Source organism: Athene cunicularia, assembly GCF_003259725.1.
Source record: "Athene cunicularia isolate RWA chromosome 14 unlocalized genomic scaffold, athCun1 chr14_part1, whole genome shotgun sequence".
Classification (NCBI taxonomy): Eukaryota; Metazoa; Chordata; class Aves; order Strigiformes; family Strigidae; genus Athene; species Athene cunicularia.
This window is the reverse complement of record NW_020799118.1, coordinates 12268283-12281421: the sequence shown is the minus strand read 5'-3', so window position 1 is coordinate 12281421 and position 13139 is coordinate 12268283. Positions and strand designations below refer to the sequence as shown.

The window sequence follows — 13139 nt, the reverse complement described above, 5'->3', positions numbered from 1 at the left end:
ATCTGTGCTTCAGTTTAAACTGAACATTGCTGCCCATCTTGACATCAATAATTATGATCATGTCACACTCAAAGGCTAGCAATTTATAAAGCATTATGGATATTCAGTACTATTTTCCAGTATTCTACTTTTCAAGGCATTTACAGACTTAAGCTATACCACTATGGAACCTACATTTTTTATTTCTTGACACATATGGAGGAAGAAATGGTAACGATTTGCTTTAAATAGTCTTTTCCATAAATAGTAAAACTTACACACCAGTTTCTTAAGCACAGGAGTACATAGCACTGTTGGCCTTCTGGAACATCTTTGTTTTCATGGAAAATAAAGAGTTTGTTCCATAAGCACTTAGGATAAATTAAATGAGAATGGTGGCTGCCACTGGTCAAGAGAAAATTTATTCCATGAAATAATGCCTTTTTCCTTGTTTCTTATATCACTCCACCAATAATGTATTTTCATTTGAAGAAAAATTAAATGTGTTGTACACCAAGCAAAATTTTATATATCCATTTTGACTCAACCAGAATTTTAATATAAACCAATCAGGATTTTGCATTATAACTCTAAAGTGTTCTAAACTGTAAGCAATAAGTAATTTAAACCAGAACTGAATGGTTTTGATTTTGAATATTTATGTAGCACCAAAGTTGGATAAAAGAACTTGTTGGCATTTTACCAAACGTTTTTAAGGCAGCTGAGGGACAGGTAATCCATATCAGTTAAACTGTTTTCTTATTTCTTATGTTATTGACCCCACTGGAAACAAGAAGCCAAGACAGAGGGAAAAAAAAAACCACAAAACTTTAAATGTTTAAATAATTCTGATTTGTTACTTGATTAGTCTTTCTGATGGAAATGATGTGTTTTCCCTTTGTAAGAACAAAAAAGTGAATGTTGACTTCCTAGTTCAAGGCTTTTCAACTGCTCTGGTTCAAGGCACTAAACCCAGCATTTTCCACTGTCTACATACATTTTAATTATTTTTCATAAATATTACATTAATTCATAAATACTGAGATACTAAACAGTAATAATTCACATTTTAAGTTATGAACAAAAACTTATCTGTGATGAAGTGGAAGCTTAAGCACCAAGTTTAAAATAATGCCACTAAACTAACCCAAAACACAAACAAAACTGATCTCCCTTTCTAATGAGGTAGCTACCAAAAAACTATCATCACCTTACTGGCCTGGAATCGACAGGGACAATACAGTGAGTTAAAAGCACCAGTGAGTATATCAGGATGACAGCTTACCTAAATTGTGTCGCTTTGTCTTTGCGTGCTCGTGAATATGTTTCTTTGTAAAACAGCCAAAGAAGACACAGTAGAGGCAAGAGTGGAGTCTGTTCAGGTGGGCACCACACATATGACAAATGCACGACTTTGCCTAAAATAGAGAAACAGACACAGAATATGAATGACAGAAACAAATCTCGAATTCCAGCTAAACAACGTAGATCTAACTACTAGCTTTCCCTTTTACTTGGTGCCTTCTGAACACTGTAGATGAACAGGGGAAACAGTTCTGCCCCCATGTAACAAAACCATCAATTAGGCATATTATCAGAGAAAACTCTTCCATTCATCCAATATGTTTCCAAGTCTTGACAGGGAGCAGGTCTCATTAAGAGCAGACGATAGTCAACCCATTTACAGCTCTCGGCCTGTAGCTTAATGTACACATCCAGCAGGGGTAAGCAGACACTGCTGTTAAAATACACAATCCATCCTACCATTCCTTCACTCCACCTGGGCATTTCTGTTCCCATACCAACCATGTACCAGCAGAATGACCTGCACAGCCAGTGTAAACCAGGAGAAAGACGTGTGTGACGAACCTGCCACTCCCCGCCCCGAGATTAACCTGCATCAGCACCTCCATCCAGCTCACCGTGAGCCACACAAACATTCATCGCTGGTGCAAAAACTCTGGGCATTACAGCTAGCACAGCACAGACTTAACATTACAGCAGCACAGATGTCGATTACCAGGGCAGCGAGGTCTTGATCCATCTGTTCTTGCTCACTTCTTCAGAATCACACCCCCCCTCACAGTCCCTACCTTGAAGCAATGGGCCCTGCTGCTCAACAGCCCCTTCACTGAGCCAGTTCAGTTTGCTAATCTGGAAGCTGAAGCTAGACTAAAACTAAGCTTTTGTTAGGTTAGTAAGTTTAGAAGGTTGGGAGGAGATAGACTCATGAACATCAGAGCTCAGGAAAAGCAGGTGTCCAGCAAGGAGATAAAAGGGCTGACAAGGCAGGAGTGTTGGGAAGTGGGACCACAGCAAGAACTCTGCTTTTTCCCAGCACTGAACTCCTTGACCCACTCAAATAATGTAATGTAACTTAAACATTAAAATATTTGTGGGTATATGACATTTCATTTCTCTGCTGGGAAATTCTGCCAGATTTATTGATGAGATTTCTTTATACCAGCCCACAAAACAGCAGCACATCATCAAATCCATACCAGTCCAAGAGTTACAGAAGACACTTTTGCCACTCTCAGACTTCAAATCAAGTTTGGAAAGTGATGTACTGTTCCCTGGAGACCCAGAATGGGGAGGTACGTGATGAAAGTTACCATGATTCACTGGAAATTAATAAGCATGTAAGCCTGACATGATGATTTGCATTCCTAAGATAACAATAGATTTTAACAAGCAGGCCTGGAGAAAAAAAAAAAAAAAAAAGGCAATTAGAAAGTTAAGTAGACTTTTTGACTTTCAGTCATATTTGAAGCACTCTTTAAGCCAACAACACCCAAAAATTTCTTTTAGCATTAAACTCGGGTATTTCAACTAATCTTTTGAAAAATTACTCAGTCTAGTAAGACTTAAGAGACGCTGAGGTGTAAGTTTTTTGCTCAACACCAAGAACAATTTGGGTCTGATACCATCCGATTAGAAGATACAGACAGGAGAAATTGCTCCCAGGAAATTCACTTTTCACCTCAGACAACAGGAACTGCATTCAGACATATGTTTAAGAGTAACTGAACTTCTGTTACAGCTGAGAGATCACTTACAGAGGTACAGCTCATTTTACAGACTAATCTGAAAATACTGTTCCTTTGCTTGTCAATATAGAAGCACTTTTTCTTATTCATATTAAAAACTTATAATCAGAATTTCTAAAGTACTAAGCTATCATCTAACCAAGGCAGTGCATTTCATCAAAAATAACCCCCAAAGTTCTTCAGTAATATTTGCCTGGTCTGCCACAACTTAAAATTAGTGCAGAATAAATGATGCATGAACCTGTTCTCTAGTCTGGCATTTTTCTTTCAGAATACTTATGGCTGTTAAAAAAATAATCAAGAAAGAAGCTTGCAATATGCTGCACCAAGTAATTTATTTCCAAGCTTCTACAAAATAAGACTTATATCCTGAATCTCACATGTTGTGTATTCGAAGTTCTCCTAAGTTCTGTTCGATGAAAATAGATCGGCTGAATCAAACACACCTACAGAAAAAAATATTTTAAAGTAGGACCAAAAAAAATCACCACCACCAGCACAATTTCCATCTTTAGAAAAATACTGCAGAACTGTCAAACTGTTGCCTAACGGTTGCTCTCTGGCTGCAAAAGCTAAATAGGATCAGCGTATCTGTTAAAGATTGCTGCTATGACAACAACTCTAGCAACTAGCTATTTTACTTAGTCAGTTAAAAATAAATCTTTTAGCATTAAAAGTATTGTAAACAGACGACATAAGCATGTAAATATCGATTATTTTAGGTTAAAAGGCAGAAAATTCATACCTTACAAGTATTTATTTCAATGAAAGTTAAGAGAAATCTAAGGATGTAAAAAAAGTTAGTGTAAGTTTTAAGAGTTCAATCATTTATTTAAAGGAAGCTATTTTATCCATATCCTCTATTTGTTCAGTATAGCGCATGATAGTTTTTCTAAAATTGTAAGAAAACAAGGTTAAAAGACAGTGAGGAAAGAAATCAATATCAAAAACCATAGTGGCTATTCTTAACTAGATTAGCTGTCTCCTTTTCATCTGTCTGTGCTTTTAAACAATTTGCTGCTAAGATAAAACAAAGCTGCCACCCTCCCACCCCACCCCAAATAATCAAATTACTTTGTTTCATAATACTCCCACCCCTGCTCACGTCTCTTGAGGCTACAGTCTAAGATGAAACAGAATACTGCAAATGAGTAATCAAAATCAGTCGGATCCATCAAGTCACAAGCTTGCTTTAAAACACAACCCAACTTTTTAAAAAAAGCAAGTTAGGTCTTGCTTATGGTCCAGATGCTTTAGGGAAATCAACCACTATTTCAGCTGCAGAACCAACCTGTCCCTTCTTTTCTCTGGTATATCCTCCTAGATACAAGAGCACCCCTTCCTTACCTTAAGACATAAATGTAGTCAAGCCCTTCCTCCAAACCATCTCCCATTATTTTTCTGCTTCCCCCAACATTTTATTCTTCTCCCTACTTTATCTCCTTTATTCTCCTCATCCTCAAGTACTCCACTCTCTAACCTTAACCCTATTCTCTCTCCCCACACACTCAATCCTCCCTCATGTCCCCAGCTAGTCTTCTTTCAGTCCACACCGAACTTCTGTTTATCCCCTTTAATTTTGCTTTGATATTCTAACAAACTGCACACAGAAGCCATAAGAGGCCCTGAGCATTTTCTTTCTGGAAGATTATAACTGTTTTTTTAAATGATAGAAAATTGGAAAGAATAGTCCTACACGACATAAATGACGTATGCACACACACATACACAGTAACTGACAACATTTCTGACAAAGCTGCAGGAATGGGCAACATTACATATCCCAGTTCCCTCTTCAGTGTTTTTCCCTCTACTAATCTCCTTTATTGTTGCCAAGACGGTGATAACACACACACAGACCCTCAGCATTGGTTCTGTACCTTCTTTAAAGGAAGTTCAAACAGCCTACCTAGGAAATGAGGGTGTAAAAACTAGCGCACAACAGACAAAAGGGAACTGGCTGTAATCACCTGTAACACAGGTCAACTGAGTCCATCTCTAAAATGCCACCTGCTCTTGATATTGTTAATAGGTACGATGTAAAGTGAGTTAAGAAGAAAGTAGCAGGCATCAGTAGGTCAAATAAACCAGACTGCTGACACTTCCAAGTCTTCCCAGAATGTCAGAATAGGTTATTAGTTTACCATCCTACCATCTAAACAGCAGTGGCGAAAATTAATGCATCCAGCTGGCGTTGCTTTGCCCTAACGGTTCTCTGCTCAACAGTTCCCATTCCAAATCTCCTTTCCAGGTCCAGCTCAGGCTCCACCCAAAGCAAGAAGGTCACACTGGGCATGTACTGTCAGTTGTTCCAAAAAACCTACAAACCCATTTCAACTTCATTTAATATTGGCTCCTCAAATCAATGAAGAGCAGTTTTGAGTGGGTATACACTATCCCTGCAAAGCAAACCATGCAGAAAAAGCAAGAGGCATAACAGACCTCAGCTACTGCACACCATCCTCTGTATTTCTAGCTATTTCAGAAGTTGCTTTAGAAGCCCATTTTTTATTTACTTGTACATGAGAGGAAAACATCTTTTTAAAGAAGTTTTCTACTAGGGTACTTAAGGAGTCTTGCCTCTTATCCTCACACTATCAAAGCACTTTCAGAACAGAGTTGTTAGTTACAAGCTTATAAGCCAAAGACCTCCTACCTTTCACAGTCTGCAAACCATATTCACCACAAAGGTTCATGGAAAAAGATGAACTAGGTAACACTAGTAAGACAGTGGGAGGCTTGGGAGGTTAAAAGATCATAAGGAAGGTGTTGCTGCACTGTACATGTTCACAAGTAACTCAAAGCAGCAGATTCTTAAGGTACTCTTAAAGCAAATACACTAGCTATGGATCCCTGCAAGTGTTTTGATCATGTACACATTCTTAGCATTAGGAAAGTAAAAGCTTCTCAATACAAATCTGTTTCCTCACCTCTTAAAGTAAGATTTTGTGTAAAACAGACACACAATTTAGACACATCAGAAACAAGAGAAGAAAGTTTTTAATTTTCTAATACATTGTCGTCATTATTGAAAGTCTCTGGAGGGGTACGCTTCACTTTCCAGACTAAAACCAAGTCTAGTTCTTCAGAAAGAACTTTAATCTCAGTCTACACAGATTAAGGTGTTTGTTGCGCAGCTCTAAGTATGTCTACCTACAGAATACAGGTGTATGTGGAAATTCTCTCCATGCATAAATATGTCACCATGATCTGTTGGTTCCCAAGAAGCAGCTCTTGTGCTCCAGAAACATTACTTTAGCTCAAGCTATTCCCTACAAGGTAGTACTTATGTGGACTTGAAAGAAGGGAAACTCCAGGCACAAGGGGATACCGAAAGTCCCACTTGTGGCTGCTAAATTCAAGTAGGATTTCTGTGATAAATTGAGAAACCTATTCCAAAATTAACCTTGGTACAGCCACCACAGCAGTTTAGGCAGAAGCTGCTAGCCCTGAAGTCAAGAGGCAAAATTTCGCAATGCTATGAGATGCCTAGAAGCAGAGTATCTCTCCCTCTCCCTCCTGTTATGATTTTATGTTTTTACACTTAAACTTGCTTTGAGTTAAAACTAGATATTATGAAATAAACAAATATATCCTTTCAATTCCCATCCCCTTTTCCTGGTGATGCTTCCACACACACTGGAGGGAAAGGCAAGAAGGAGAAAGGAACAAATGAGGATCTACTTGCACAGAGCCTGAGGAACCTGCAACAGCTCTGCCAATAACTCTTTCTTGAATTCTTAATCCCTTACAGAAACATGAACAAAAGTGAAGAGACTGATTTAAAGTCTGCAGTGTTTATTAGTTTAACATCAGAAGAGGGGGGGAGGGAACCATAAAACAGAAAAATCAGAGACTTTCGACAAACTTTTTAGATATGAAGTACAAACTGGGCCATAGATCAAGACACGTAAGGGAAATTTAAACATTTCCTCACATATTCGGAGTTCCTGGTCTTAATATGCACATCTTAGGTACAGTCAAGCCTCTTTGTGAATTTTTGCCTCTCCTATTCACCTTGCCATGTCTAGACTATAGCCTAGGCACAGACAGTTATTTTTGTTCTTATCCATCTGTGTTGCAAGCAATTCTTGTCCAAATGTAATGTAGACACAGCAGCACATGTTGAGTGACAAACAGCATGCTTCCCTTAGCCTGTTTTTTGAAAGACAAAAGGACAGATAATCACAAAAGGTCACATAACCGACCACTGCTTCTTTCTTCACTGAAGACAGAGACCCTATGGCTATTCCAAGAGCAGCATTTCATCTGCCTTGTGGGAGGAGAAAGCCAATATTAAACCACAGCTGACAAGATTTATTACTCTCGAGTACTCTTTGCACCTCAAGAGTAACAAATTTAGGTCAAATCTGCCTTACGACATTTCTGTTGCTTAGTCTACATTTACTTCCAGATTCACTGTACTGCTTTCCTACGGGAGGCATGCCACAGACCCATCATCCACTAGTATAGTGGCTGGCATATTTCATAAATTTAAATACTTAAAACTTCAAAGCCATGTTCTTAGCTTTCAAGAAACAAAAAGAGGGAATTGATTCTACAGTTCTCCATGGTATGCCATATAAATCACTCCTCCACATGCTGATAGGATGATTCAGAGTCACTCTGAGTCAGTGCACATTTCTGACACATCAACTTTAAAAAAAAAAAATCAATCAACTTCAGTATTGTTCACTCACTTCCTGCAACCTGCAAATTAATTATGATATTGTCCAATTAGAAATGTCTACTATTTTTTGTAAAAGAGTATGTCATCAATACTGTAACTTTGTTTCCAGCCCCATTAAGTCAGGGGTACTAGTAAAGATTTTATTAGCACTAGAACAACTGTGGACTAGTTACAGAATTTTGTGGTTTGGTAAGGGTTCAGAAAGTCACCTTAAAAAAGCAAGCCAAGTACAAGTAACTACTTAAACTGGGTTATTCTAAATGTTTGTTTAGAAAAAGACAGTTAAGTATTTCAACTCTGTTCAACAGCAAACGTTAAATCCAAGGCCCCTGCTCCGCACCGCTGTATTTGCTAGCTCCCATATTGCCATTGGGTGCAGCAGAGATGTCTATGCAGCTTTCCCAGTCTGTGAACAGGACCTTTGCCTCTGACCATCTGAGCACGTTTGAAGACAACAATATCACAATTCATAATTCAAGATGAAATAGCCTAAGTTGTTAAATAACATCACAGTTCTCAGAGTGTAAATAAAAATATACCATTAGGACCATCTGAGCAGCTTGCTGTCCTTCTGTAGATTAGATTAACGCATGGCTAATTCCAATGAATCCTAATTCTGCCTACAAGTGAAAAAACTGGGAAGGGGGGAAAAATGAAAGTACTGAACATGCTACAAAAGATGCCAGAAAGTAACCTGAAGAAACTTTTTTGCTTCCAAACTGATAAAACTCTTCCACACCTTATTCAAGATTATGCATCTCAACGATGGCACAAACTACCTTTCTTTCGATAAGGCAAAATAACATGTACATTAAGCTCACCTGTTTGAACCTCAGAATAATTTTCTCTTAATTTAACCCTGATTTTGGAAAAGCATTAGTTGCACGGTAGCTACTGCCAGAAAAGAATAATTAAGTATTTTCTGCAATTCAAATTCTCAAGGTAATTTCCCCCTCTCCCCCCCTTATCTTCATGGAAGACACACTGTCAACCCCAGAAGAGAAACAGGACTTGCCGTTTTTGAGGCCAACATCAGAATATTTTGAATGATCTGCTTAATTAGTACTTTTTGGTCTAAAAGTTTTAAAAGCTTTTTCAGTTGTATTTTTTTGTTTTGACATATTATCTCAATTTTCTCATCTGGCAACGACAAGCCTCCGCTAAGTGTTCTGTGGTGCTCTGATGCCAGGCTGACAAATTCTCTGGAGGCTGGGGAGAATGGGAGTTTATCCTAATTAATAAAGCAGCCTGAGCTGCCTTCTGCAGGAGTGACGGCTTGCCACAACAGCAGTGTGGCTAACCCACCAGGAACCAAAGCACAGTTGGCCAAATATTTTGATTGGACCAGGATCCCTGTCCAGAGAAATAATAATGGTAGAATTGAGGTTTTTGTTTTTGTTTGGGTTTTTTTGTTTTTTTTTTTTAAAAAAAAAAAGAGACCAATTAGGTTGTTTCCAGTTCCTGAACAGGTTTTCTGAAGTGTAAAATTAACCACAAAAATGACTGTGGAAGCCTGATGGTATTTTGTCTTGTGCCTTTGGACATTGTAAACAATTCTTTTTATGCTCTGCTTGAAGAGTGGGGATGATGACAAGAGAGGTACCATGCTTTCAAGAGTTAGCTGAACCCCAGAAAAATACACTATACAAAAATGATTTGTCAGTAACAAACTAAAACCACTGATCTATAGACAAGACAAGAGGAACACGCAGGTAAACCTTCAAGTTCATAAGGCATAAGCAATACAGAGGGGTTGTTTTGTAACATGTGAGAAAAGAAGTCATCTATAAAAACATCTTCTAGACATATCAGCTGGAAGCAACAACGTTCAGACTAAGTCTGAAAGGACCACAAACATCTCTTGGATGAAAAATCTGGATAAAGTTATCCCAGAAACTTTCACAAAGCAGGTAATATCCCATCATCCACTGACTTACGAATCAATAGCCTGAGCATTCCTTTTCCTCCTCCAAATTGTACCGCAAAACGGGAATGGATATTACTGAGCAGTTTTAGAGCACAGTGAGTAGTTATGTTAATAGCTCATTTGCATGGAAGTACTGTTCCAGCCCTTGATTGAGAGGGGTTCATTCCCTATCACCATTAAGGAAAACATGAGTAACTTTTCACTGAGGAACCAGTGGAAAAAGATGCAGTATAAAATAAGACAACTCACTGATCTGAACGGAAAGAAGCAAGTTTGAAATAGCCGAGTCCATTTAAAAACAAAATAAAACAGAAAAGAAACAGACAGCAAACTGGTTCCACATAAAAAGCTTAAAAAATGCTTCTATACATACTAAGTGTCAGATAATATAGTGGGGTTTTTATGACTCCACATGGTTTTCTGAATTCTTAAGTGCATTAAATTAGAGAATAGTGTTAAAGACTATTTTCCACTGTGCCCAAAACATACTACAGCTGCTTTGAGGCTAGTAAAGGTAAAGGAAAAAAAAAATAAAAATCACCAAAAGTTATTTCTGAAAAGACAACCTCCTTTTCCTCCCTTCCTTAACCACAAATACTGGATTAATACATACAAATATTGATGTACAGGAGACAGAAAAGCCTTCCTACAGCCCTTCTTCCAGAAAGAACCAGAACTCTTGAGGACAGATGTTTTAGTTCTCATCTATTAAACCTGATCTAGCAGTTTATAACATTATATGTCATTATACACTCGAATCATCATATCCTAAAGCAACCTTTCCCATTCTTAAGTGAGCTACTTCAAGTAAGTCCCTTTTTTCCAAGGATTCAGAACAAGAAAAATTACTTGCTGTCAATATAGTCTTTCATTCAATAAGATCAAAGCTCAGTGAGGCTCTGCAATAAACAGCAGTAAACTCATCTTATTTGTCTCCTTCCTACTGGAAGAGGCTGGTTTAAACTGTTCTACTTCATTTCATACAATTTGCACCAACATGTATTTTTCTACACTAAGACAGGTCACTTCATGCTGATGAGCAGCACTCACATTATTTGTTCCACTGGCTCAACTGAAGGTGGAACCATCTCCAAAGCAGGGTCAGACACACACATTTAGAGCCTTTGCAGCTGTTTGTGTAGTAATCACACCTTCCTGCTCTAAAACAGTTAAGACTATGCAGCTGAACAGTTACTTCTATTGACAATCTGTGCTATCTTAAACTTGGAGCATACATACCCTGAAGGGAATTACAGTCAAAGCTCCAACACAATAAAATTAAGGGGGTATGGACAATGCTCAGAAGAGAGACAACACATTTTTCTGAATCAACTCTGCAATGAAGACACGTTCTTAAATGAGAACAATGTTGTGGCCAAAGTCTATCCAATCTCCAAAACCACAGCTTTGGTTCAATGGCTCTTCTCAAGAGTAGTGCAAGTCAATCTAAAACTAGAGAACTCTGATGAAATTAAGAATTATATTTGGGGGTGAAACAGAGATCTGACTAGTTACCATTTAACCTCTACGTACAGATTTTTTCCTGCTATCCTTACTCTGCATGATGTATCATGCCAAGAGCTGGACATTAGATTTATTTTTTTTTAAACCAACCTTTCCTAATTCTTGTTTCACACAGAATTCCACAGCAGGTAAAAGGCTAAATTGAAACTTGTGAGGGGAAAAAAAAAAAAAAAGTTGCATAATTTAAAAGAGAGACAGCACAAGCTAGAGAAGAAAATAGGAAGATGCTCTAAAGATGTAATTTTGGTTTCCCCATATACAGTCACAGCAGTAAAAAGCTGTATTTCAACAAGAATAAAGCAATTCTCTGGAATTCAAATGACTACACTGAAATTGCTTATTTGCTTCTCCTTTGGTAGGTGCTCATCCCCACCACTAGCATTTACAAATTTAAATGATTTCTCAAGTACTCTATAAAAGATACATTTAAGAGCCTATTGTGTTTTTAAACCATTTAAATAATGGAACTTGTTCAAACTAAATCGCATGTCCTTCTATATTAAGATTCTTTTAAAAGTAGAAATCATGTCTGCCTTATGAAAACACGTAGACATGCATTTGAACCTTAAGCAGCTTCTTTCTCCAAATATACATGATGCATGGATATGTTCTGTGTGTTGATTTTTATCTATTTCCTGCAATGCACCACTGCAGTAGCGAATTTCACATAAGAACAAGGGGCTTGCCAAGACCGCAGTAGTGTATTCTAAGATCTAGTACAAAATCTATTACTCTACCTCACCATTCCCCCACGTCAGCAAATCGTGGAAATGTTTTTAAACATCCTATTAGGTAATGTATTGATCTAATCTGTGAACACGTGACTTGGGAAGCAATTCAAGGAGCAAGCTAAGCTGACAAACCTGCCTGATGCTGTACAGAGTCTTACTAGACCCTGCCCATGCTGCAGAGATTGTGTTTTGCTCTGCATAAAACTAAGAAATTGGATTCTTCATATGAAAACAGGTATGCTCTTGGGAAGTTTGCCATACTGCTTTGATGGAAATACTCTAGATAGCATCCTTTCAGAAAGAAAAGAAAAGAGAAACCTCAGGATATGTAGGATCAAAGCCTTAACAAGTCCTACAGCCTCATTTAGAGAAGCACAGATATTTCAGCTATCTTTTCTTTAACTACTCTTAAGATGTCCATAAAAATGTGAACTTAATTAGTCCACATCAAAGTCAAAGCAATTCTGCTAGTAGGAAAGATGGATGGGAGGATGCTACAGCACAGATTCTCCTGGTAGAACTTATTTTATGGGACAAATAATCCTGACAAAAAAGGAGACTAGTAGAAAATGAGCAGCAATAGTGACAGAGTGCATCTATTCGCGACTATTTGTTTTATGTAAAAAAAAATTTAAAACCAATGCCACACTAAATAGGGTAGAGATCCATTGTTGAGCCTAAACAAAAAGCATTAGTCTGGTAGGAAACACTTCTGCTTTTAAAAGCTTCCTATGAGTTATGTATGCACCATTCTGTCAAGACCTTAAAAGTTATTATACATGACATTTTTATATTTAGTGTAGCAAAGGAAGCCAACTGGTAGTATAGAAATTAACCCCACTGCTTACAACTTTTATGAGAATTGTGGGTTTCAATGATGATACATATAACAAACAAGGCATACAAGCCAAACTCTCTTCGTGCTGTAAGAATAAAACTTCCTCTTTGTCTAACAGGAGCTGAAGACAAGTTCTAGTCCCCTCACAGTGCCTACAAGAAAAACCATTATAAAACAATAAAATAAACTTCCCCTTTGGTTTTACAAGAGCCATACAGAACATTTGCTGATTCTCCTTCCAAAGACCCGTTTGCCCCAAGTACCACAAACCACTCCCAAGCAGCACATTCCCCCTTAAAAACATGCCAGAAAAATGTGCTGACACAGAAAAGACCATTAACCCATACACACTAAATAGTCTTCATCACAGAACAAGCTCATCCTCTAAAATTAAACAGCA

General features: G+C 37.8%; 1 protein-coding gene across 2 annotated transcripts in view; it reads right to left on the bottom strand.

Moving 5' to 3' along the window:
- USP22 (ubiquitin specific peptidase 22) overlaps positions 1–1418 on the bottom strand; it is a 70987-nt gene extending 69569 nt beyond the window's left edge. For both annotated transcript variants that reach the window (XM_026858937.1, XM_026858938.1), the window contains exon 1: positions 1265–1418. In XM_026858937.1, the coding sequence (XP_026714738.1) occupies positions 1265–1376 (112 nt within the window). In that variant the 5' untranslated portion in view covers positions 1377–1418. The remainder of the gene's footprint in view (positions 1–1264) is intronic.
- Between the last annotated feature and the right edge of the window lie 11721 nt (positions 1419–13139).